At 31.1% G+C, this 26,058-nt stretch overlaps 4 protein-coding genes across 8 annotated transcripts; all 4 read left to right on the top strand.

Moving 5' to 3' along the window:
• The first annotated feature begins 661 nt into the window (after positions 1-661).
• LOC143341928 (guanine nucleotide exchange factor DBS) lies at positions 662-14,885 on the top strand. Of its 4 annotated transcripts, none has more exons than XM_076765342.1 (16): positions 662-1,098; positions 7,321-7,416; positions 7,509-7,623; positions 7,726-7,816; positions 7,901-8,131; positions 8,215-8,474; positions 8,560-8,794; positions 9,919-10,113; positions 10,210-10,386; positions 10,482-10,667; positions 10,750-11,085; positions 11,155-11,472; positions 11,546-11,743; positions 11,812-12,020; positions 12,091-12,289; positions 12,369-14,885. In XM_076765342.1, exons 1-16 carry the CDS (start codon positions 927-929, stop codon positions 12,594-12,596), a joined length of 3,246 nt encoding a protein of 1,081 aa, XP_076621457.1. In that variant the 5' UTR covers positions 662-926; the 3' UTR covers positions 12,597-14,885. The 4 variants fall into 4 exon arrangements, with proteins under 4 accessions (XP_076621457.1, XP_076621458.1, XP_076621459.1 ...); XM_076765343.1 differs by lacking the exon at positions 662-1,098 and adding an exon at positions 2,014-2,807; XM_076765344.1 differs by lacking the exon at positions 662-1,098 and adding an exon at positions 6,878-7,171.
• On the top strand, positions 2,733-6,066 carry LOC143341934 (uncharacterized). Its single transcript, XM_076765353.1, has 3 exons — positions 2,733-4,082; positions 4,483-4,680; positions 4,783-6,066. Exons 1-3 carry the CDS (start codon positions 4,014-4,016, stop codon positions 5,815-5,817), a joined length of 1,302 nt encoding a protein of 433 aa, XP_076621468.1. The 5' UTR covers positions 2,733-4,013; the 3' UTR covers positions 5,818-6,066.
• A 1,063-nt stretch (positions 14,886-15,948) lies between the features above and the next one.
• Positions 15,949-18,580, top strand: Ak2 (Adenylate kinase 2). The gene is made up of 4 exons (XM_076765315.1): positions 15,949-16,246; positions 16,389-16,625; positions 16,898-17,065; positions 17,153-18,580. The coding sequence occupies exons 1-4, from the start codon at positions 16,130-16,132 to the stop codon at positions 17,387-17,389; spliced, it is 759 nt and encodes a 252-aa protein (XP_076621430.1). The 5' UTR covers positions 15,949-16,129; the 3' UTR covers positions 17,390-18,580.
• A 720-nt stretch (positions 18,581-19,300) lies between these two features.
• Positions 19,301-25,808, top strand: Cul4 (cullin 4). Of its 2 annotated transcripts, none has more exons than XM_076765350.1 (11): positions 19,301-19,792; positions 20,493-20,856; positions 20,929-21,117; positions 21,192-21,338; positions 21,416-21,602; positions 21,700-21,892; positions 21,960-22,261; positions 22,850-23,080; positions 23,173-23,451; positions 23,520-23,672; positions 23,740-25,808. In XM_076765350.1, the coding sequence occupies exons 1-11, from the start codon at positions 19,489-19,491 to the stop codon at positions 23,833-23,835; spliced, it is 2,445 nt and encodes an 814-aa protein (XP_076621465.1). In that variant the 5' UTR covers positions 19,301-19,488; the 3' UTR covers positions 23,836-25,808. The 2 variants fall into 2 exon arrangements, with proteins under 2 accessions (XP_076621465.1, XP_076621466.1); XM_076765351.1 differs by lacking the exon at positions 19,301-19,792 and adding an exon at positions 19,831-20,114.
• The last annotated feature ends 250 nt before the right edge of the window (positions 25,809-26,058 follow it).

The raw sequence follows: 26,058 nt of genomic DNA, 5'->3' as shown, positions 1-26,058 counted from the left end.
TTTTGATGTTTAAAAAAGCAAACTACGCGTATTTTGATGGAGAATATGTACAAATCGCAAAAATATTCGAAAAGTTGGTCCTTGACCTCGCAAAATGAGAAAATCCCCCTAAAAATGGTCCAATTTTCAAACAGCCATAACTCCTACAATTGTGAATATATTTCAATGAAACTTTTTTCCGAAGTAGAGCTCATGGGTACCTACAAAAAAGTATTAGACAACTTTTCCGTAGGGCGTCAAATAAAATGATTAAAAACGAAAAACTAATTTTTAAGAAAAATCGACAGGGGGTAGGTGCCTAAATTTTTCGGCGAAAAAAAAAAATTTCAAATCGTTCTAAAAAAAATACTTTTGGGCTATATCGGTTTCGGTATAGCTTTGTTGGAATAATATCAGTATCAAAATCATATTTATGTAAAATCCCCGTTTATAACTGTTTGGTAAAAACCGATATACATATAACACTTTGAAACAGTTATTTTCAGAACCTTTTCACTTCTTGATATATAGTCGATCACTTACCGTAGTACATGAATCGAATGCAAACTTGAAATTGTAACGAACAGGCGCAGTACAATGGCAGCTGAATAATCCATGCGCGCGAATTTTACAGCCGTTCGCGACACCTGCCGCGAAAACACTGCAGTGAGCGATGCGTCGTTTCAGTTCCGGGCGTTCCTCGATGACAAACAAACATGCATCGTGTAGCAGAAGAAGGTACGACAGCGGTCGAAATTACAGCGATACGTTCGCTCGCGCGCTATAATTCTTTTGATTTTGGAGTGGCTCTTTCGATGCCATAAAATGTGGCCAATCCATTGGCCAAAATTAGTGCTGCGACGGCCGTAAAAATTCATACCTATGAGATCAGCTCTCATCTCCATCTCCAGCACGTTGACGTTCACCGAGGAGTGGCGCGTAAAAAGATGGCCAGCTCACCGACCAGCATCGAAAATCAAATAGACAGTTTTCTGGAACAGTTCAAACGCAGTGCCTCCCGTGCTATGGAGGAATCTCATAGATCTAGCTACAATGCTTGCAGCAGTAGTATCAGTCACAGTCGAAGTGGGAATCTGGATCTCGAAATCTTGGAGGCTGGTGAGTTTCCGCTGTAACTTTGTCACGGTGTATTGTTCCATCGCATTTGAATTTTGGCCGCCTTCTACTGTTCCTTCTGCCCTTTCTTTTTTCCAGCAGAAAATCAACAGTTTTTTTTTTCACTTGCTGTCGATTGATTTTTCGGGCGTTTCTCACACATTTCTATGCACCCATTTTCTAATAATTTAGTGGTCCAAATACATCTACATCAAATTTTCCATGTACTCTTTCTACATCCTTGATGTATTAAGAATGTTTATAAAATTATATCAGTTAATATTTTTTAAATATCATATTTTAAAGTTTACACATTTATTGCATTGTAAAATTATAATAACACACGTATGCCGTTCGTTATAATTGTATGCAAATGTATTTACACTGACGTATCACTAATGTTCATTGTAAGATAACAAAATAATTCATGCACATGTATAATATACGTCACATTTAAAAAGCGAATATTTTTATGCGTTTTTTTCCAATTATGCGTTAAAATTTGCATTTTTATGAAATCAATAGCAAAAACATTTGTACTGCTGGTTGTTTTAGATTGCACCAATGCATTTAATGAAACAATAGCAATATTTCTGGTGATCAGACACGTTTCTATGTTAACGGTGAAATAATTATCAAGTAATATTAAATTTGTTTCGATTGTATCGTACAGTTTGACAATGACACGCTGCAAGTCACGTGTTGCTACCCCCAGCTATCCCTCTTTAGAAATCGAGTCTTTCGTGATTGGTTGTTTCATTTTGTCCATAGACTTGTATGTACAGATAAACTGCCCCTTCTTCAGGGCGCGTTTTGAAGCATACATCGAAGAACAGAGATAGGCTCTCTCTCTCTCTCTTTTTGTGTGTGTAGGGGGGGGGGGGGGGGTGTCACGCATCACAGGAAGAGAGGGAGTAAATGATTAGAGAACGAGATGATGATAAAGTTTACGATACACGGCACTATTTTTAATATCTGTCGCCACTTTACGCACGAGTTAAAAAGAGGCACATGGACACCACTACTGTTCTCTCTCTTTTATGTTGTCTTCGAGTTTTTTGTCGCTAGTCGCGCAATCTATCCGAATACATATGTCTATGGTCTTGCTTTTGACACCATCGTGAAAATTCGTGAACCGGCATTACGGTGTATTGTAACTCGATTAGGTTTCGCTAGAGGTCGTCGCTTAATATCGTTGCCGCTCATGACGAGGAGTTGTAACACTGCAGGGATGCAAGATGTATTTAGTAGCCTCGTGAAGGAAATATCGACTCGATGTATCGCCATTAATTGCATTTCTACGGATCGCGTAACCAATGTGGCCATAATCTGTTTCTTGATTCACGGTTCTTTTTATCGTTACGTGGAGTGATAAGCGACGCAGTTCTGTCGAGACAATCGAGGTGTATAGGGATCAATCGAAAATACCGGCTGCAATGTTCGAACGACAAACAGGCACCGGCGTCGCTATCAGATTCCGTTAAATCGACGTACGCGACAAATTAGCCTGACTCGCCGCGTCGGTAATAAAATACTCCCTTGAAAACAAATAAACCGAACTGCTGCACGTCAACCTTTACTGATAATACCACGTGACGTTTTCAAGCGCATAGAAATTGACTGTGTGATAAAGAACGATATGATTCTACGACGAAAGTCCGTGCACAGCTGCAATTGTCCCTGTCATCAGCACTGCTCCACGAAATGTGCAGGTTTGAGTGAATTATACGTGTTTTTTCTACTACTAAATTAATTCAACACGAATGGACGTTAACAATGATGTAATTAGAAACGCTAACGACGTAAGCGATCATTCCAGTTCTCTTTTCATAATTATAAACGGATTATTGATTTATGGAAATATCTTATTTGTTTACGTACTGGTTATTACAGTATGCTTGTTACAAATAACCGATGCCATAATTATTTATAAACTTTCTGTATAAATATTTTATAGAAAATTAATTTAATTATGGATATTCATTAATTTCTTATGCATACAGTTTATGCGTTTGTACGTACCTACGTGTTTACACTTTAATATTGATCACATTGTTCACACCCGCGTCAAGATGTTTTACAATTTATTAATCGATAATTCAACACGCCCAGATAAACGTTACAAGTCGATAATAAAGTGGCTTACTTTTTAAATATTTGACTATGTATTTATCTATGTTGTAACATTTGTACTGCATGTATGTATCTTTGTATGCTCAGTTTTGTCAACGTTGTCGGATTAAAAATTTATACAATCTATGCTTGACGATAATGTTTAAGATTTATCACGATAAAGTTATAAAGTGATACATTATCGTCCTACCTGCAGGGTGTTTCTAAATGTTTAACTAAACTTGAATAGCGTATTCTATTAATTGTACTGATAAAAATAGAGATCCGCGACTCTTCTCTTTCCGAGTCTTTTCTTTTAAAACTAGGAGACGAGCTTCTTGAAACACTGTTATTGATTGACGGGCAGATTAAAAAATTCCTTAATATTTAATTACTACTATCGTTCTTATACATTTGTTTGCGATACACGAGCAAAATCAACGTTCAACATATTCGATAATTCAATCGAACGTGTTCGAGTTGTTTCGCGACTATATGTATAATTCTCAGTATCTATGACTCAAAAAATACATTCGCAAGATTTTTAAACGTTTAATATTTTTTCTTTGGCGCAATTAATAGAATATGTACGTTAGTAAAGTCCGGTGAAGCGTTTCAGGAACATCCTGTATTCGCTCGAGTTGCAACGTAGAAACTGATCCTGTATGTACGGGACTGGACCTGTTATCCCCTCCATGCAATGTTACAAACTACGTTCGCCATATCATTGAGCGTGGTGCTTCACAATATCAACCGGTATATCGAGAATCACGAACAATTTGTACCGCGAAACTACACATTTGTAAATGTGGTACCTTTTAAAACATAATATCGTTGACTTTGCGAAGATAATCACAAAGTTGAGTCGAGAAAAGGTAAGTAAACTTTGACGTGCCACGTACCATAAAGATCAAAGTTGGAAAGCCGTCGTCATAGATAGCGATTCTCAACCTTGTTGGTGTCGAATTTCTTTCTTTCTTTCTTTTTTTCATGTATCTTTATACAAGAAATTATAAAAAATTGATACGTATTCGTTTCCTATTTATGTAACGTCCGTTAAAATAATTTTGTTTACTACTGTATTTTTCCTGTTCTCGAGGAATTGTTAATTTCACGATAAAATTTCACATTGGCATGTACATTAAACGAAACTGTAATCAGCTGATCATTTGTTTAGAATGTTTTCGTTTGAAATTTCTTGTCATACGGTATTTCGTAAATATATAATAACTTATTTTTTATTCGAGTTACCTTTGAAATATTGATGTTTACCAGAAAGTGTTAAAAGGCACATCATTGTATAAAGTTTGGTTGAACATGGATGCTAATTTGTGTGAAAAAAATGAGATGCAAGTGCAAGAAGGTGTTATTACAACTCCAGACATTTTATGTGAAAAAAATAAAAAAAAACAGGTATCTAATTGTCAATGTATGGTCAATGATGAATTGACATATACACAAACAAAAGAAAAGGTAAGTGAATATCTGTTTTAAGTTTTATGAAAGAAAATATCTTAAAGAATTTGAATGTTAAATTAAAGTTTACACAATATGAATAAGTTTGTATTATTACAGGTAGTACACACGGATGCGACAAATATTTCTACCAAACCAAAGAAAAGTTTGACTAAAATTAAGGTGAAGAAATCCAAATCTGAAGGGGAATCAAGTTATGACTCCACAAAGTTAGAGGATAGCCCAGCACAAGTATTAGAACGATTTAAGCGAGGATGCGAATGTCAAGATGATCAATGTTTTAAAGGATTAAATCCTGAAACTGTGTATCGGCATAGATTGAATATCGCAGAATTAACAAAGGCTGAACATGATATGTATTTAATGGGTGTTACTATGGCTTGTTTGACAAATCCATATGAAACAGCAAGACATACAGAACGACGTAGATTACGTGCACAGTATGTGTATCAAGGTCGTAGAGTTTGTTTAGATGCTTTTTTATACTTGGAAAACTGTACGCATTATCAAATAAAAAGAATTAGGAAACACTTAATGACTCATGGCGTCACACCAAGAGTTCATGGCAATCATGGAAAGATTCCGCACAACACATTTTCTTTAGATATTTATAAAATTGCGACAGAATTCTTAAAAAATTTTATTGAATTGCAGGAAGCAAAACAAAAGACTAAAGTTGCTAAAAATGCACAGTTACACCTTCCATCGGATGTTACTCGCAAAGTAGTGTATGATTTGTACATACAGTATTGTAGGAAAATGTCACCTAATATTAAAATAATGGGGTATTCGACGTTCAGAAGATTTATGAAAGTTCAATTTCCACAAGTCAAGTTTGCAAAATTAGAATTTTTAGTTAGAAATCAAAGTGTACAAAATCAAGGGTGTAGTAAGACTGACTCGGAAAAGAAAGAACTGATCGGTGAAAAATTGTCCGAGTCAGCAGACTTAATAACAGAGGATGGTGCCTTATTACCTTTATTAATTGCTAGTGAAACAGGACAAAGTGATACTTATTTTTTGACACCAGTCAGCAAATTACAGGATGGTATGAGTTATCAGATAACTACAAGTGGGCTTCTAGTCAATAAACCAGCATTGCCTATCACTTTAACTAAAGTAAATGCTATTTAAAAACAGAAATCTTTATATTTAATATTTAAATATGATTAAGAAAATAATATATGTAATAATATATACATATACATGGAAAATAAATATTTAAGTGATACTTTAAACATCACACTTTATATTGAAGAAGAAGTAATTTATAGTTTATATAATAAAATGAAGGGTCCTTTGTCTAAGATAATTACAGATTTATGTCTTATAATACTTATCCATTGTTTTTTTTAATAAAATGTCGCCATTCTTTTATTCAACTATGTTGCTTTGAAAAGTCTCATGTTTTATAGCAATAATTTATAGAAATTATGTCTATAAAAAATATTATAATTGATTTTTCTTTGTTTTTTACATATATTGACATAAATATATGATCGTTATTCAATAAGTATTCCATAAAGTTACTGGTATTACTCCTTTATATTGAAAAAAGCAGTATTAATTATATAAGAGATGGAAACCTGTTAGAAGTTGATAAATATTTGTTTGAAAGTCAAGTAGTCAATCCTTATAAACATATTTAATGATACAATGTATTATATAATATAGTTGGAATAGATTACACAAAGCTCTTCTACGTGTTTCAGAAGTATTTTATGCAAATTCATGTCCTATATTTTTATATAAAAAAGTGAAAATATATATTTAAGTATGGGACATATTGTAACTAATGTATAATATCCTCTTATAAAATATCTTACTCCAACAAAAAGTCAAACGTGTAAAATAAGTCTTTATAAAAGTTAAGAATTTAATGTATAATTGTTTTATGTTAATGTTTACATTTTATACAACACAGATGTGTAATAAATAATATGAGCAATAAATAATTTGTATTTTTGCAATTTATAGATTTGTTCGTTTCTTTTCATTATTATGTACTAAGCTTATAATAGTTTTTTAACTTAAATTAAACTAGGGTTTGATTGATTTGGAAACTATGGGGGGAATGAAACAAAAGAAAAACTTTACGAAAAGATTTTACTTTTTTTTAGTATAATAATTTTTTTTTGTAGGAATTAAATTTCACATTGATCATTTAGTGTTGAGTTTAAGTTTGAGAGCCTCTTGGTTTACAGTTACAACAGAAATGTTGTAGGTACAACAGAGAACTGTTTCAGTTAGTTGGAGTGAGCAAGGTCATATGAGTGCACTCTGAGGTCTCAGTCACATACAGTAAATATTACATAAGTGATCATCACTGCAAATTGTAATAACATAAGACCATATCTTGATTGAAGTAATTTCTTTAAACAGTTATATACTTGTAACAATAATGTCTTACAAGAGTTACTTGTGTTTGAAAGAAGCTTACAAAGTTTATACACTAAATTTACTGTTTAAATTTATCATATGCAAAAATGTAAATAGTATAAGCAGTATAAGTTATACGCCACATTGATATTCCAGTTATTTAGTATCATGTGTATCGTATAGTGTACATTTATATTTTCAATCCAGTAAGTCTGTTAAATCTGTGTAATGTAATTAAATTAGATTGATGTTTTACAGAAGATGTAGAAAGTATGACTGGTGAGATTGAAAATGGGGATTTGGCAATCCGAGATGTTGCAGACCTTCTCCAATCACAGTATGCTATTATAGCAGGTAATTGATGCTCATTCTTGCTAATATTAGTGAAAAGTATCATTCAATAATTAGTCTTTGATTTTAATTGTATATTTTTTACATATCCGTAGGAGGAAAAACTCGAGAGGGCTGTCCAATAATTACTTTTCCCGATAATGGTAATTTTCACAATTTAACTGACTTGGATTATCAACGTCTCATGCTGTATCTTACTTCCGTGCCAACGTAAGATTTCACTTTTCACTATTATTATTATTATTATTATTATTATTATTATTATGTATCCACAAATCTTAATTATTTAAAAGTATTACCGATGATTTTCAGTTTACAAGAAGCTGATCTTGGGTTTCATTTAATAATTGATAGAAGAAATGATAAATGGAACACAGTGAAAACTGTCTTATTAAAAATCTCTGTAAGTATATGTATAAAAAGATATAATTAAAAAGTAAAATTAATATGAAACTAAACTTGTTAATATAATTATTTTATACTTTAGGGTTTTTTTCCTGGTTTAGTGCATGTAGCATACGTTCTACGTCCAGTTGGATTTTTACAAAAAGCTATTTCCGAAGTGTCAAATAAATTATTTCGAGAAGAGTTCAAGTTCAGAGTTATATTTTTAGCAAATATTGTTGAACTTCATGAGTTTATAGACAAAGATCAGCTGACTGAGCAGCTTGGTGGTAATCTACCATATTGCCATCACACTTGGATACAAAACAGAATTGTAAGAATCTAGTCTATAAAATAGAGAAAGGCAATATAGAAATACCTACTGTGCAATTTTAATTTTATTTCTATTCCTTGCAGAGTTTAGAAAAGTTCTCATCAATGACACAAGACGTATCTTTCGCATTGGATTCTTTTACACGGCGCTTAGCCGAGATTGAATTTCCCAATAATACTGTTGCAACAACATCTTTACTGTCCCAACAACAAGTCGAGTACAATGAATTAAAGGAAGAAATTCTTAGTGCTGCCAGACACGGCGAAGCACTTTTGGACAGTGTACGGCAAGTAAATGGCAAGGGAACGGCTGATAGATTAGGAAATGTTGCAGCAGTAGAAAGGTGCGAGATAGTTTAATTTAAGAACGAATTCATGAATTATATTGTTTATGATTAAAAAATAACATGACATTATTTTCGTTTCCAGATTACTTGTTCAATTAGAAGAAACAGAACGTACCTTTGACTTATTTTGGTCACATCACAGTTCTCGTTTGAGGCACTGTCTAGCCTTGAGACAATTTGAAGCCGACTTTAGAGAATTACAAGCAACATTGGACCAACATTTAAAAACGATAGAAGATATGACAGAAGTAGGAGAAACTCAAGCAAGAGTTGAACAATTACTTTGCGACACATTGGCGTTTCAACGAATTTGTAGAGTATGTACCATTCTTTTACTGATATCTGCACCATTTTATATTGTTAAACAAAAACACCTATTTAAACTTATGATGCGAAGCAACAAATACATAATAAATGTTCCAGCCTAAATAGATATTTTTTAATACATGAGAAAATAACATTCATGTGTCATATATTTAGTATCAGTTTAAAAAGTATTACCACACGTGAATTATTATAACACGTGTCGCTCTCAATCATGCACAGTTAATGAAATTACATAATTAAAAAAAATATCAATGATAGAATACTAATGGCTTTAAGTTTGAGAATGTTTACAATGCACTTAAAGCAACAAGGTGTAATATCCAAACCAGTATAATATTATATTATTTGATCCAATACTGTATTAAGTAACATTCTTTTCTTGCTAACTATGATATTTCTATACATATGTATATTCTAAGGTGGTCCATATTTCAGCCATGTATGAAATCATTTTAATGCGTTTTTATTAAATACAGCTAATAAACGATTCCATGTACAATGTAAATTCTGGTTTGGATACATTTATAAGCAGTCACATATCCATATAATGCACACCATGCACAAATGTTACTTTGCACCGCTTTCCTCATTTTGTCGATAGTCCTATTTGTTGCATACCATGTGGATTTGGGTCTTGGTAAGCAATCCACTCAACAAAATACATATATTTTGTAATAGATTTACATTTTTTAACACAGTGATAATAATTTAGTATTTCAAATATTAAATCCTGTGTTTAATATACCTTAAGATAAAATAAGAAACATATTACTTCTAGCAGTTTTTTTATGGGTTTGTGAATTAAATCTCTATCTGTGTCGTTCTCTTGGTAAATGTATATACATGTGTATACGTAAATTTAAAAATTGTCAATGAATAAAAGAAATAGGGATTTAATTCATGCCTTGTACTGGCATGATGGGTCTTTGAGAATGAATATCATTGTTATTTCTCACTTTGCACTGCACGTAAGATAGTATCTTTTTTTTTTTGGAATACTTTTTTAGACGAATAATATACATTTAATGAAAAAAATTCAATAACTGTTTGTAGTTTTCTTGTTAATGTGATTTCAACGTTTGTTAAACATAAATAAAGTTACATAAATTTATAGGGAGATATAGAACGTGCGGAGGAAGTGATATCAGCTGGTCAGCAACTGTTGTCCGGAAGACACCAATGCCCAACGGACGTCGTAGAACCCAAGTGCGTGGAATTACAGAGGATTTGTACTATTTTGAGTCAAAGATTGGAAAGGCGACTGCACATGTTGACTAAATGCAGAGAACTTATGGAACGAATAGATAAAGTAACTATTTACAACTTACAAAGTATTTAGGAATAGAATTTCTAGTGTTAACTCGGTTACAAAACGTAAATTTATTTCTACATATACACATAATAGGCAAATACGTGGTGTACACGTGGAATAGAATTACTTGCATCGCAAAATAATATAACACCGCCTGACCAAGCGCTTCAAGAATTGCAAGAATTGATAGAAGCCGCGGAAGAATTTCATCATCCCAGATGTATTTTTCAAGACTTCGTAATGCCTGAAACAAAAGCTCTTATTACTCAAGTATGGAAAATTATTTTTATCTCGGCGATTTGATGACAGTGTCAGCAAATGTAAATGTAAAATATTTTACTTATTTCACGAAACGTGTGCATTAGGTTTTGCAAAGAATAGAAGATGTATCTTTAATGTGCGACAAAAGAATAATGACACTAAAGCAGCAATTGATTAAACCAGCAAGACCAGTTCAAACCGTAACACCTGAACCAGTCAAGCCATTACAATCACTGCCTCAAACCGTGAAACCTGGAAGAATTCTTAAAAAAGCTAACACTATGCCAAAGGTAGAAAGAGCTATTGTCTGTTTTTCTTTTTTTTTTTTTAATATAGCATTGTAAATAACTATAATTCGTTACATTCTTTTAGATGGAAATGAGTCCTATAGAAGGGGAATCATCATCGCCGGAAAGTGAATCTAAAGACGTAGAAGCTTTACGTTTAAAACGCGGACACGTTTTGGCGGAACTTGTTGAAACTGAACGAATCTACGTTGCCGAGTTAGGATCTATAATTAAGGGGTACAAAATGGAATTAACAAACGAAACAATGGCACATTTAATACCGGCAGCACTAGTAGGCAAAGGGGATATTTTATTTGGTAACTTGGAAGATATTTACAGTTTTCACGGAGAGACGTTTTTAAGGGATTTAGAGAATTGTATTTCAAATACTGAACTTGTTGCATTATGTTTTGTACAAAGGGTAAGTTGTTTACATAGGTTTTTAATAAATTATGTAAAGTATTCTTAGATAATATATTTTCATTTTTAGCGCGAAGTGTTCTTCAGATTATATAGTTATTACTGTCAAAATATTCAAAGATCGGAAAGATTACGAGAACAGATCCAAAATGAGCCGCAGTTTCTTGCAACTTGTCAACAGAGGCTTGGTCATAAGTTACCTCTTGCCGCGTATCTTCTTAAACCCGTACAACGTATAACCAAATACCAATTGTTATTAAAAGATCTTTTGAAATATAGCGACGAACCATCATGTTGTACTGAATTACAAGAAGCCTTGGACTGTATGTTAGTCGTATTAAAGTGCGTCAACGATAGTATGCATCAAACTGCAATTACTGGATTTGGCGTAAGTGCAATGTTTCTTTGTATTGTTGTTTAATCATGTTCAATGACGTGTTATGCTGTAATCTTATTTGTAGGGAGATTTAAATGCGCAAGGTGAGCTCTTACTACAGGGCTCCTTCAGTGTATGGAGTAGCAGTAAACGAGAACGACTTCTCAGGTTAAAGCCATCTCAACGTCATATTTTCTTGTATGAGAAGGCTCTTATATTTTGTAAGCATAGTAAACCTCAAGCTCATAATAAAGCTACATACCACTTTAAGAGATATTTGAAGGTGATTTTTTACGATTCTTAATATTTTCATTAAATTTTACTCGTGTTATATAATTACATTTTTGTTAGATGTCACAAATTGGACTAACAGAATCGGTCAAAGGCGATGCCAGGCGTTTTGAAATTTGGCTTCAAGGTCGAGCCGAAGTACATACAATACAGGCATCTACCATTGACGTGAAACAATCTTGGGTGCGTCAAATAAAAGGTGTTTTAATGTCCCAATTAGCTGAACTTAAGGGAAAACAAAATTCTGCTCTTGGAAAGACTAACCACAAGTATGTTGTGCGTTAAATTTAAAACTTTGCCAACGGTAATTGAACGTACATTTAACAAAAATATTTATAGACCTTTGCGGCAAACAATTTCGTGGGAAGCTCAAGGCAGTGTTTCCGGGTCTCTACGGACTCTTTCGGTCGATGGTAGCAGTGTTATATCGCACATTACAGACGTCTCGCAATCAACGGAAGACGATGTCGCTTGGAGTTCGGAAAACAGTAATACCGATGACGAAGACGCTTTTAGTGAAAATCCTGGCCCAGCTCCTGTAAGTTTTTTTCGCTTTGAATGCTTAACCATTAGTTAGATGAAGTTAACACCGTGCCCGAAATATTGTATCCAATTAGGGTGGAAGATACGTAGCATTAGCTGATTATTGTGCAGTTGGACAGTCAGAAGTTACTATGCACGAAGGAGACAATCTAGAACTTCTTAAGGTCGGTTGTGCTGGTTGGTGGTTTGTAAAATTAATAGGTACTGGAATAGAAGGATGGGCACCCGCAGCTTACTTGGAACCAATTAATCGAAAAACATCGCGCAGTTCTCAGTCGGTCAACAGCCAAGAAACTATATGAAACAGGCGTCTAACACACTAGGTTTTTCTAGTGTGTTAGGTTTATATAATTGTCGTTAACGAGTATCGATTGTTAAAGAGTAGAATTAAGAATTGCATATGGAGGCTTTTGTAATATAAAGATACGGACAAGACTTTGGAAATTTTGCATAAAATTTAACTCGTAACACACACACACACACACACCCATATTAGATTTCTAATTCTATAAACTACATAATACAGCAATATGCGCTTGATTAATACAATTAATCAATCAACAGTTATAATTACGCGTTACTTTTAATATTGAAATCAGACAAAAGTGATTATCAAAGAACAATCTGATTGTGTAACCTTTTACGAAGAAATCAGGGAATAGAGAAATGCATGAATCTTTGGTTACATAAAGTCTACTCCAAAAAATTTGTTGGCGAAACTACTTTATGCAAGAAAATAGAATTTGCATTTACTAAATAAATATACTATTAGTTAGATTTATTCCTACAAGCAGAATAACATTTATAGAATTGTACAAAACAATGTTTCGATAGCAAATTAAAATCATGTGCGAGCATACACGCGTATTTACATTTACATAGTTTAAAATTGCTACAAATAATACAGATTTCGTTCAATCAACAATCGTTCAATCGTTAGGTTGTTACTTCCATGAAAATTTCCATAGGAATATTATAATCTATGAAAACTTATTTGTACTTATGAGCTGCATAATATTCGACCGAATGCAAATATTCCCAAAGTTCATATGCTACAAGACTTGGAATAATTTTGTTTAGTATAGTACGTTAGCAATGCTTGTAATCTGTTTAATATAGTTGAAACTTGTGTACAGTTACAGAAAAAAATCAAATACATCTGTGTTATATTTACGAATTATTTTTTAGGAAACTCATGTTAATGCACCACACATATAATTTAGGTATATGTATATGAAGTTTAAATGCGAACATGTATTATTTATTTTTACAATTAATACAGTACAACATAAAGTAGAAGTTTCACAGTGTTTTTAAGTGAATTTAGAATATTTGCAAAACTATCGGAAATTGGTTAAAGAGTCCTTACAAGTAGAAACAGACGATAAAATATTTATTTGATGGTTCCGTAAATGAAATATAAAACGTAGTACTACTTTGTTGGCACATTAGTGTAGTTAGAATAGAAAATTATACTGTTAACGAGTCTTCGTGACCAAACAGCTTGATATTAGTACACTATTTTAGTAAGTAATAAATAACTTATTTAAAATATTTCTATAAAGAGAAAGCAAACGATTACAGAGAGATTAAATAACATATACACAAATTTTTTAGAGGATAAAGAATTAACACCAAGCATTGTGCAATATTTAACACTGATTGTAATAAAAATGTAGAATATAGGTAGTAAAGTTGCAATATCGATTTTAGCAGAGTTAATGATCTACCAATTTCTTAAATATTTAATAATAATGAAACATGTATAATAAAGTAATTTGTACTAAAAGTTTATATAAATACAGAAGAATTAAGAAATTGTTAAGGATTAACATTTTTTTTTTATAGGTAAGGAGTGCAATAATTATGTTTACTTTATAATCGAAAATGATAAATATTTCATCGCATAATTTATATTACTTGTACAAGTGTTATTTAAATGTAATTTATGCATTATTTATACATAGCAAAATTCTATTGTGATTACGAGATATGCATATTGAGTACAAATAATTTATTTTAATACTATGAGTATCGTTTAAAAATATTCATGTTATAATGATTGAACTTGATGCTGTAATAAATGCGTCTGCGTAATTTAAATGTATAATTTTTAGTTATGTTGTTAATGTTTGATTAAAAGAAGTTGTGGAGGTTTGACCAAAGAAAATTTTATACTTTTCTTTGGTAAGATAAAGCTAGAGAAACTATTAATTTATAATTACGAATATTTGTAATTTCATGTGATTATTTCCATTTCTTTTAAGTAATAGAAATTTATAATTTTTATCCACTTTTACGCCGTCCTGATACTGACATAATGATAGGATTTAATCAAGCAAACTTCATTATTTTATGTTTACTATTTAATTTATATATCGACATTCGTTTTAAAAATGTTACAAGTGTTTGTGTGTATTCAAATACAGCAATATTTAATGATAATAAAAATCGACTATTGTTACATATTTGCAAAAGCGATTTTAAATTGTATTCGATTAATAATCCTTTTCGTACAAAGAGAAAAATAATGAGGTGTACTGTACAGTGCGTAATATACATATTATGAAATTATACAAACATAAATTGTACTATTTGTTTGAATATGATAGAAACATTATAGTTTTCAATTTTACTTCAAAATTTATATTATTTCTCTTTATTGTTTTTTTTCTGCTAATACACGTGTCCTAATATAAGCGATTGAAGAAACATTCAAACGTTTAGAATCTTCTGTACTTAGACACTATTAAATTAACATATAGACAATAAATATATGCCCATTGTGGAATATTTCCATTCGAATATACATATACGGATATATTAATAATTTTTGACACAAATATAAAAAAATATTAACATACTTCCTTTAGACAGTTAATAAGCAGCAAACTTTGATAGAAAACGTTCATTCTGTGTTATATTCATAGAATTACGATACAAGATTAACTTTGTTTGAGGCATTAAATTAAGCATCAATTTAAAAAGTCGATTATAGTTCAAAGATTGACTGCAAGTTTTCAATAAAGGGTTCCTTCTGTTGTTCCTTCAAAGTAAATTGAATAAAATTTATTTTTACATATAAGATTAACGTGAATGCTAAAATCTCTTCTATTTATAACAACGTTAAACGACAAAAGGCAAATTTTTTAAACTTTTTAATGAAGAAGAAACGTAGGTGGCAGATTCTTGTTCACTCCAAATATAGAATTTTTTCTTTTTATTCAAATTACGTTAATAGTATTAGTAAACGTTAGATAATAAAATTGCGAATAATGTAATAATTGCGTTTAAGTTAGTAATAATGCAAGTCGTTAGTATTTAATTATCGTTTGAAATTCTGAAATGTGTTACGAAGTTAGATGTTGAATATAATTAATATTGTATTTTGTTCAATATTAAACAATACAAATAAGATAAAAATACATATGAATTATTGAAATAATATCCTATTCAAATATTCTTTCTCATTTTAATTGTTATTATAATATAAATTTATAAGTGTATTTTTATTTTATCGAACCTTTAAAAAAGAACAGTAATATTAAAGTAATTTTACCGTATTTGAAATTCAAATTCAAATTCTTTTAAAGTAATCGATTCGACATTAATTTTAAAAAGGAACGCTAGATGAGGCAACAGGCAACTGTTCTGCATACTGATTAAAACCCATTTCGTTGCGTTATTTCGGTGGAGTCGGTGGGAATTAATGGCGCTAGATAATAACGCTGTTCGTAACAGTGATATGTATTCTTGATAGTGAACTCTGACATAAGCGTATTTCGAAAAGGTCGTCTGTTTTAATTTCTACAAGGAAAAATATTGATAAACAAAAATGGCTCCGCGAACGGAAGCAGCAGCAAAGGAACAGGGTGAATTACCAAAAGAAGTACCACATAGAGGTATTAATGCAGTTTTATTGGGACCACCTGGTAGTGGTAAAGGTACACAGGTAAAGGTCTTTTATTTTACACTTATTTAAAAAATATACTTGTTCCAGACATTAAAATGTTCCATCAATTGTACCATATTTTCCAACCTTTTTCAAACTGTTTTATAAATTTGTTCATTAAATTTATATATTTATATTCTAGGCCCCCCTATTCAAGCAACGATATTGTGTGTGTCATCTATCTACAGGCGATATGCTCAGAACAGAGATTACTTCTGGATCTGCTATGGGAGCAGAACTTAAAAAAATAATGGATGAAGGTAAACTGGTCAGTGATGATGTTGTTGTTAAAATGATTGATCACAATTTAAACAAGCCCGAGTGCAAACGAGGTTTCTTATTGGATGGTTTTCCAAGAAGCGTTTCTCAAGCTCAAAAAGTAAGTTAACAATCAACATTCAAGTATCGGTTAGTTTCTTTTATATAATTATTTTCGTAATTAAATTTTTGGCAACATGTAAGCGACACAATGTTAGTATCGTTAGTCATTGCTGCTGTATATTTCGTTTTTTATTTATAAAGACTACTTGACCTTGAAATGACATTGGGCAACATAAATTAAACCAATCATAAAATCATTGTACTTTTAATTAATTCAGTCAACTTGATTAATATAAAGCATATTTTTAATTTATTTTGTATTTTAAATAGCTAGATGATATGCTAAAGAAGAGGAAAACTAAATTGGATGCTGTAATAGAGTTTGGCATTGATGATAATTTGCTGATAAAAAGAATTACAGGTCGTCTAACACATCCTCCAAGTGGTAGATCATATCATGAAGAATTTGCTCCACCTAAGGTTCCTATGAAAGATGATGTAAGTAATAACAATTATAACTTAAAATATTATTAGTAAATAGTACTTGACGAAAATATCGATGAATATATAATTTTCTGTTAACAGGTCACTGGAGAACCATTGGTAAAAAGATCAGATGACAATGCAGATGCATTGAAAAAACGTTTAACAACATATCATACACAAACTCAACCATTAGTTGATTATTATGCTCTACAAGGGATTCATTACTATGTTAATGCAGCTCAATCAAGTAAAAATGTCTTCAAAGATATAGATCGTATATTTCTAAGATCGATTAAGCAAGATGAAAAGAAAAGTTTCTTTAGTCGATTTTTTTAAAATATCAAATGAAAATGTTCCAGATCATTTTTCTCTTTTAAGTGAAAGGGCAACCTGTAGTTATTGGGAAATGTTATACGTTAGTATTATAGTAATTTTTAGAAGAATTGTAGCATAATAGATGTACAATTTTTGATTCAAGAGAAATGTTTAAGAACACATAGTTTAAGCAGTATGTATTTTTTTGATTGGGAAATGTACAGAACATCTAACAAAGAATGTAAAAAAAAAAGGAAAACGGGAAGATAATGTTATCGCATTGATTTAGTTGCATATTACACTGTAAGTTTATAAAGGAAAGTATTATAAATCCATAAGACAAATGCACACATTTTATTAATATTGAGCTCTCGATGATACTATGACATAAATTAGTCATTTAACTACGCGAGAGGAACAATGTGTTTGTATATAATGGACAGCACAGAACATTTATTTGTTTGATTACCGTTATAACAAATATTTTTTTATCGATTTCTACTTTGTTTATTTTTTAAACATATATTTTGAGGATTATTGTAACATTCTTTGCATGTCATTCCTTGCACTGTTCTATTAAAAAAATTATAACTAGCAACTTTTAATACAATGTATTAATGTTTGGACATTTTACGATAATTGAGACATTTACGAGCTAACAAGTATAAATGTAAATAACTAAATTTAAAAAAAAAATTCATTTTAACGCTATTGTTTGTGTAAAATTGTAATAAAAGTAAAAATTTATTTACTCGAATCTGAGCGATTTGACGTAAAAAATTAAGGATTTAAATTTAACAAAATAACATTTTTAATGAACACCAATTTGAACAGTTAGAATAAAATGTCTCATTTATACATTTTACGCGCACACGTATCAACTTGGTAATTTTTTAATTCAATAAATTTTATTCTTATAGAAAAATGTGAATATAAACTAACAAATATTTTAAGGTATTGTACTGTTAATGCACTAAATTTACGCCTATGTATTTTCGAAAACAAACACTTTTACGAACGGCTATAAAAAAAAAACAAAAAAAAAGCACGCAATGTAGATCAAAATCTATTTTCCATAAATCAAAGTAATTCAAATATATTCTGGTACAGTATTTCCGCCTATACATATTGTATAATTCGATTGTGAATATTTTACATAGAGAAATTAATGTACACCTGGGTAAAATAAAATTTCTAACATACTGTAAAATCTACATATTGTGTTATAAAAATCGTTTCAGTATTAATTCAAGTGTAACGTTTAGTTGGGCATGTATGATGAATTTTTAATTGGTTCCCATTTCCTTCCTGAACGATTAACGGCAGAATCATCTTTTTTAATATTATTAAGAAACGATTTCCCGATGATGCTGTTAAATATAATTTTATCATTCCGTCAGTTGTATAAAAAATTGATCTAATAGATACTACTCCTAACTGATCAAGGGAGGGAGGGGGGAGCGTCAGTTTTCTGACCTTCTAGGTCATTTGACCATCCCCTGTAAATTTTTACTTATAAGGCTATTTGAAAAAGAAACTTTACAATACAGAGTCGCGTACAAAAGATAAATTAATTAAAAAAATCTACAAAACATGCAAAGAGATTAGACAAAATCACAATCAACGATAAATTCGATAGTACGTCGATGTAAAATTTGTCACAACGAAGGCGGGCTACACTTTGAAATGTACACATACATATGCATATTCTTACGTTCATATTTACAAAACAGCATAGATGTTTCACTTTCTACGAATAATAAACAGTGCGTGACGCAACAACGGGTCATAGTTTATACCAAAGTACGTGCCATTATCAGTGTTCAATTAACGAGCATCAAATTTAGATGTTAAACGTAGAGATACGAAACGAAGAAAATAGTGGTTAAAGATGCGCGGCAAGCACGCGGAGCGCGCCGGGTAAAACATATCGCGCATGTGCAAAGATTGCCAATTGTTCGCGAGTCTCGTCACAAGCAGGGTCCGGAGATAAATAACTTTTTTCCGCTGGTCGAGCACGCAGGGACAAAGGTAGAACGGGAGAGGGAGAATTCATTGGATTTCTCGGTGGAAAACTGTTTTCCGTGTGCTGAGGGCCGGCGGCCGAGTGATGCACGCATATGTCTAGGCTCGGAGGAACTCAGGTTCTGGCCACAGTACAGGTGAAGAAGACGGCCGCTGATCACGCAGCGGTGGTAAACTTCAGTGCTGCAAAGCGCAGCAAACTGTCCGCCGTTGCGATCACGGAGATCAACGAGATCGAAAACATGACGGATACTGCCGCGGCCACGACCGATACTCAGAAGAGGGCCAATTTTTCGGCGTTGACCGTCGGAAATCCGAACGGCGTCAACAAGATTTCACCGAGTCTGGCGAGCGCGAAGCCAGGCACAACCAGAAAGCTCGTCATCAAAAACTTTAAAAGTAAGCAAGACCATAGGACTACCTAACCTCAAAGTCAGCTGGTACTGACTAGCAATGATTCGTGGTGTATGTAATTTATGGCTGGCAATATGCCTTCAAGGATTACGACATTCTTTTCGAAATACGACTTTACGAGTTTCGTGACACTTTTATCCCGCGTCGCCCGTCCAAGGACAAAGTGGTTCTTACTGCGATTAATAATACGAAACTGACATAACCTAACATGACGCCTAAGAAAAACTGAAAATGGATAAACGTCTTGAAGATGTATTATTTCTCTTTTTTATGCGGTTTCCAGAAGTTCCGTATCTGCGTCAATTATGTAATTATCTAATAACGTAGACGTTACATAGTCATATTTTGATTTCTTCCAAATGATTAGTGCAAAATAAAGACTAATAAACTACTTTAGTAATTTATCAAATGGAATTCTGTAAATGGATGTATAGCCCCAATGTTTTGTTTTCCAAATTATGTATTTGCAAATAGAGATGCAGTAAATACATTTTTTTATTCTATAATAATTATAAAATATATACATGATTTTAATATTTAAGTTGATACAGGAATTGTTTAAATATTATTCAATGATATTTGATTGTTTTAAAACTTTAAATTTTATGCACCTAAAGATTTTTTAAATTAAATCTTGAGACAAAAATAATGATACATGGATATTAACATTGTAAATTTTGTACAGATAAACCAAAATTGCCAGAAAATTATCAAGAGCAAACATGGGAGAAATTGCAAGAAGCTGTAATTGCAATACAAACCAGCAAAAGTATTCGTTATTCGTTGGAAGAGCTTTATCAAGCAGTTGAAAATATGTGTAATCATAAAATGGCATCTACATTGTACACAAAACTCACAAGGTTAACAGAAGCTCATGTTCAGGCTAACATAGAACAGTTCTTGGCAGAATCTATGGATAGGCATATATTCTTAAAAAAAATGAACGAATGTTGGCAGTCGCATTGTAGACAAATGATTATGATTAGGAGTATTTTTCTATACCTGGATAGAACATACGTATTACAAAATCCAAGTATTTTGTCTATATGGTAAGTGGTTTGTGTCTATTTGTCAATTTTGTATTTATCATTATTTTAAGCTCATTCTGTGTGTAATTTCAGGGATATGGGATTACATTTGTTTAGAGTATATATCGTTCTAAACAATTTAGTTCAAACACGAACCGTGGAAGGACTACTGATGCTCATACAAAAAGAGCGGCAGGGTGACACAGTAGACAGAACACTTCTTAAGTCATTATTACGAATGTTATCAGATTTACAAATTTACCAAGATGCCTTTGAAACTAAGTATATATTTGTTACCAAATTTTTTATGTTCATATGCATTAAAACAATTCGTTGTTCAATTTTTATTTCCATAGATTTCTGGTAGCTACGGAAAGACTGTACGCTGCCGAGGGTCAGCGATTGATGAACGAACACGATGTTCCTGAGTACTTAGCACACGTGGACAAACGATTACAGGAAGAAAATGAACGTTTGTTACACTATCTCGATGCGTCTACCAAGTAAATGCTGTATCAATAATCACTACATAGAATATTAAGCTATATTTCTTTCGTATATCAGTAATTTAATGTTATAGGTGGTCACTTATACATACAGTGGAAAAACAATTGCTTTCTGAACATATTACTAGCATTTTGCAAAAAGGATTAAGTGGTTTGTTGGATGAAAATAGAATTAGTGATTTATCTTTACTTTATAATTTATATAGTCGAGTGAAAAATGGCCTTGTAGAACTTTGTTTGAATTTCAATTCTTATATAAAGGTATGTTTTACACATGTACTTGATAGATTTAGTAATGGATATTATATAATTCAAATTATAATTACATTTGTCTATTTTTTTTTTTTTTTTTATATAGAAGAAAGGTAAAACCATAGTCATAGATCCAGAGAAAGATAAGACTATGGTTCAAGAGCTTTTAGATTTCAAAGATAAAATGGACAATATAGTTAATACATGTTTTCATAGAAACGAGAAATTTGCAAATAGTTTAAAAGAAGCTTTTGAAGCTTTCATTAATCAACGAGCAAACAAACCAGCCGAATTAATAGGTAATACTAATATTTTCATATTAGTATATAATGATATCTTTATTAATACATTCTTTTGTAATTGCAGCAAAATTTGTTGACTGCAAGTTGAGAGCAGGTAACAAAGAAGCGACTGAAGAAGAGTTAGAAAGATTATTAGATAAAATTATGGTACTGTTTAGATTTATACACGGAAAAGATGTATTTGAAGCTTTTTACAAAAAGGATTTAGCCAAACGTTTATTAGTGGGTAAATCAGCTTCTGTAGATGCTGAGAAATCCATGTTGTCAAAATTGAAACAAGAATGTGGGGGTGGCTTTACTAGTAAATTGGAAGGAATGTTCAAAGATATGGAACTCAGCAAAGATATTAATATTGCTTTTAAACAAGTGAGTGTCTATATGTATATATTACAAACTACAAACATTTGTAGTTTCCTCCAATACGTGTTCATTCGAGTTCTTCAGTTTCAATCGTGTCAATGCGATATATAGTCGAATATAAAAAAAGCATAAATATTGGTATTTTAACTATCAAACATTGCTTACATGCAAATAATGTTGCATAGCGAAGCACAATTGGCATGCGAGAATCTTGACCGCGATTGGAGAGGTATCGTGTTCAGCGATGAGTCTTTCTGAAAATGATTCAATGTTTTTCTGTAATGAAATATAAACTCCGAGGAGAACGCTGTTTAACATTAAATTCATTCATAAGTAGAAGAAAGCCTAAACGTTTTGAAGAGATAATTGTTAACGGGAAAAATTTTACCCATTATCAAACAAATGCGTATTAGATTTTTAAATATACTTGCGATTTGTACTTAATTTTTTATGAAGAAAATTATTTTTTTCTGATTTATCGCGTTCACGCTTTTATCGAATGGACTGTATATCGCGTTCAGCTTCTGATACATAAATATAATTTTAATGTACATTTTCTTTATTTTGTCAACTATGTATTTCTTTGTGAATTAGTACTCAGGAAATCTGCAAAATGAATTGTCTGCTAGTAATTTGGATTTAACTGTATCAATACTTACAATGGGTTACTGGCCAACATATCCTGTAATGGAAGTAACATTACCACCAGAAATGGTTCAGTATCAAGATGTATTTAATAAATTTTATTTGGGAAAGCATAGTGGTAGGAAGTTGCAGTGGCAACCTACTCTGGGACATTGTGTATTGAAAGCTTGGTTTAATCAGGTATTCTTAATGCTTAATAATAAATACTTAAGCTGCTTCGATGCGTACTCATGAAAAGTAAAATATACCAATTTACGTAAATTTAAAAATAGGGTAACAAAGAGCTTCAAGTATCACTGTTTCAAGCATTGGTATTAATTATGTTTAACGATTCTGACAATTTATCTCTGGAAGATATAAAGGCAGCTACGAATATAGAAGATGGTGAACTTAGGAGAACTTTACAATCGTTAGCCTGTGGAAAAGCTAGAGTACTGCAAAAGAATCCACGGGGGAGAGATGTTGCAGACAATGATAGATTTGTATTTAATGCAGATTTTACAAACAAATTGTTCAGAATCAAGATAAACCAAATTCAAATGAAAGAAACGGTAAAAAATATTAATGTTCTATACTATGCTATAAAGAATCACTTTACAATGTATGATTTTTATTTCAGAACGAAGAACAAAAAGCTACAGAAGAAAGAGTCTACCAGGACAGGCAGTATCAAATAGATGCGGCTATTGTCAGAATTATGAAAATGAGAAAAACGCTTACGCACAATTTGTTGATTAGTGAACTATATAATCAATTGAAGTTCCCTGTAAAAGTATGTTATTAATTTAAAGCGTGTAAACTACTACAAGTATAATTATGTAAATAAAATTTTATTCCAGCCTGCTGATTTAAAAAAGCGAATCGAGTCCCTTATCGATAGGGATTACATGGAGCGGGATAAAGATAATGCAAACGAGTACAACTATGTTGCGTAACCTGAACCAAACGTCAAAGTCATTTCAGACTGGGTCGATGCTATGTTTTATAGCAAAAGGAACCAATTCGTTTTGGTGTTTGCCTATTGTGAATGTGACATATTGAAGAGAAGAAACAAGGAACGTTTAATCGAATGACTATCAACATAATGTTGCAGTATGTGCTAAAAAAAAAAAAAATTAGAGTGGAACTCGTTGTTTTGGTTTTTGTAGTGCTGCATAACGGACACTGGACAATTAAGATTCTTTTTAAACAGTGCTTTACTGTTGTTATTCTTGTGTTGTTTCTGGATTTCGCTAAAAAGGACAATGTGCAAAATATCTTGAATGGTACAGCATTTAAAATACATCAACAATTTTTTATGCAAAACAGTTTTTCACGGCATATTAAAGATTTAAGAAGATAATGTAGTAAGGATATTTTAAGAATAAAAATACAATGTATCGTTTGACTGAAAGTGAACAAAAATCCATTATTTGTGGCTAATATAAAATAGTATATTGTGAACATAAAACATAGTGATTACTGAAATCATTTCGAACAAACGGAAGACACATGAAATAAAAGGTTTGTCTATTTAACTAATATTTTAACATACGGAAAATATTTAATTCGACATAAAAATAAACAAAACATAATACGTGTATTCTAAAGAGATAAAAGCCACAATGGTTTAAAGAAACACTAATGGATACATAATATGTATTTCTGTAATAAATTTTTGTACATTACCTTATAATACAGAGTTTATAAATAAGAAAAGAAATATTGTACAAATGAAATCCATTTTTGTCAAAACAATAGTAAAGCAATACATGTAAGTTTATGATGACTTTAAAAATAATATGGAGCACTTTTTAAATATCGTGTATTGTTTGTAAACTGTTTATTTATATTCAAAGTAGTATTGTTAGAAATAGAGTTTTATGTATAAATAAATCATTCTTACGCTTCCTTTTAGATCATACATAATTAGTTTTGTCATAAGTTTAAAAAAAGTATATATCAATTTTCTTGCGATATTATGTAATAAAATTTATACATTACAAAATATAGTAGAAGTGTTTCATATTATTGTATGTTAAAAATACTCTGTCATTAGCTTTACGATTTTCATTAAAAAATTACAATACTAAGATTAAACATAAATATAAATAATATCATACTTATTTAATTACTTTTTGTATATCGTTTGAGTAAAATTGTAGCTTGTCAGGAGTACAAGTTTATAAAAATGTATGTATCTTCTTATATGTCGTTATATACAAATTAAAAAAGTACGTGATATAAACTGATTTTGGCTACTTGTCATTTTGCTTTGTATATATTATAAAGTATTGAAATTAATTACCATTGTACTGTTTTTAGAAATGTTATTTAAAATTATAAAATAAAGTTTTTTAATTTATATATTTAATTATAGACATTCTATGAAAACATAACATTTATTTTGCATAACGTGTAGTATGTAATGAAATTATGTTCTATGGACATGTCAAAAAGTATAACAAATACAACATATTATTCACAACTTGTTTATAACTTTCAATATATATGTCACCATTATAGAAATTAATTATAATTTTTTTGAGTAACTCTGTATTACAAGGTTATTTTACAAATGATTGTTAAAGAAATAATTTAAAAGCTCATGTAAATGCTGTGCGTAATGAAATTCTAGGAAGATAATAGTACAGTACTGAACCGAAAATAAATAAACCATAAATTGCTGTAATTATATATATTAAATAAAGTACACAATTTCTTACAATCACTTTTAGTGTAATCTAAAAACGAAAACAAGAGACTTGTAAAAAAATGTCCAGTGCTTTTTTGTGAATACAAACGTCTAGTTCTATGCCATGAAATATAAAAGAACAACAAAAACTTTGAAAAAGAAAATAAGCAAAGATTCGCGTAATGTAGAAACAGATTGTTATTAAAAAAAAATATATATGTATGCTACTGATAAGATTTGGAAATGGATCATCCAATGGTTTGTTGTTCAATCGTCTTATGTCAGTGTAATTATTAAATAGCTTATTAATGGAATTTTGTATAAACTCAAGGAAAACTGTTGTTGATGAATCATTAGCTAATTTTAATGGAAGCCCCGATGGAGAGTTTTAATACAAATTAAAACAATCCTAAACGCAGTACATGGTAAATTCATGCTAGAAGTTATATTAAAAAAATATATAGAATATACAAAAAATGATACA

Source organism: Colletes latitarsis, chromosome 5 (assembly GCF_051014445.1).
Source record: "Colletes latitarsis isolate SP2378_abdomen chromosome 5, iyColLati1, whole genome shotgun sequence".
Taxonomy (NCBI): Eukaryota; Metazoa; Arthropoda; class Insecta; order Hymenoptera; family Colletidae; genus Colletes; species Colletes latitarsis.
Note: the sequence above shows the minus strand (reverse complement) of the source record. Positions and strands in the feature narration are given on the sequence as shown.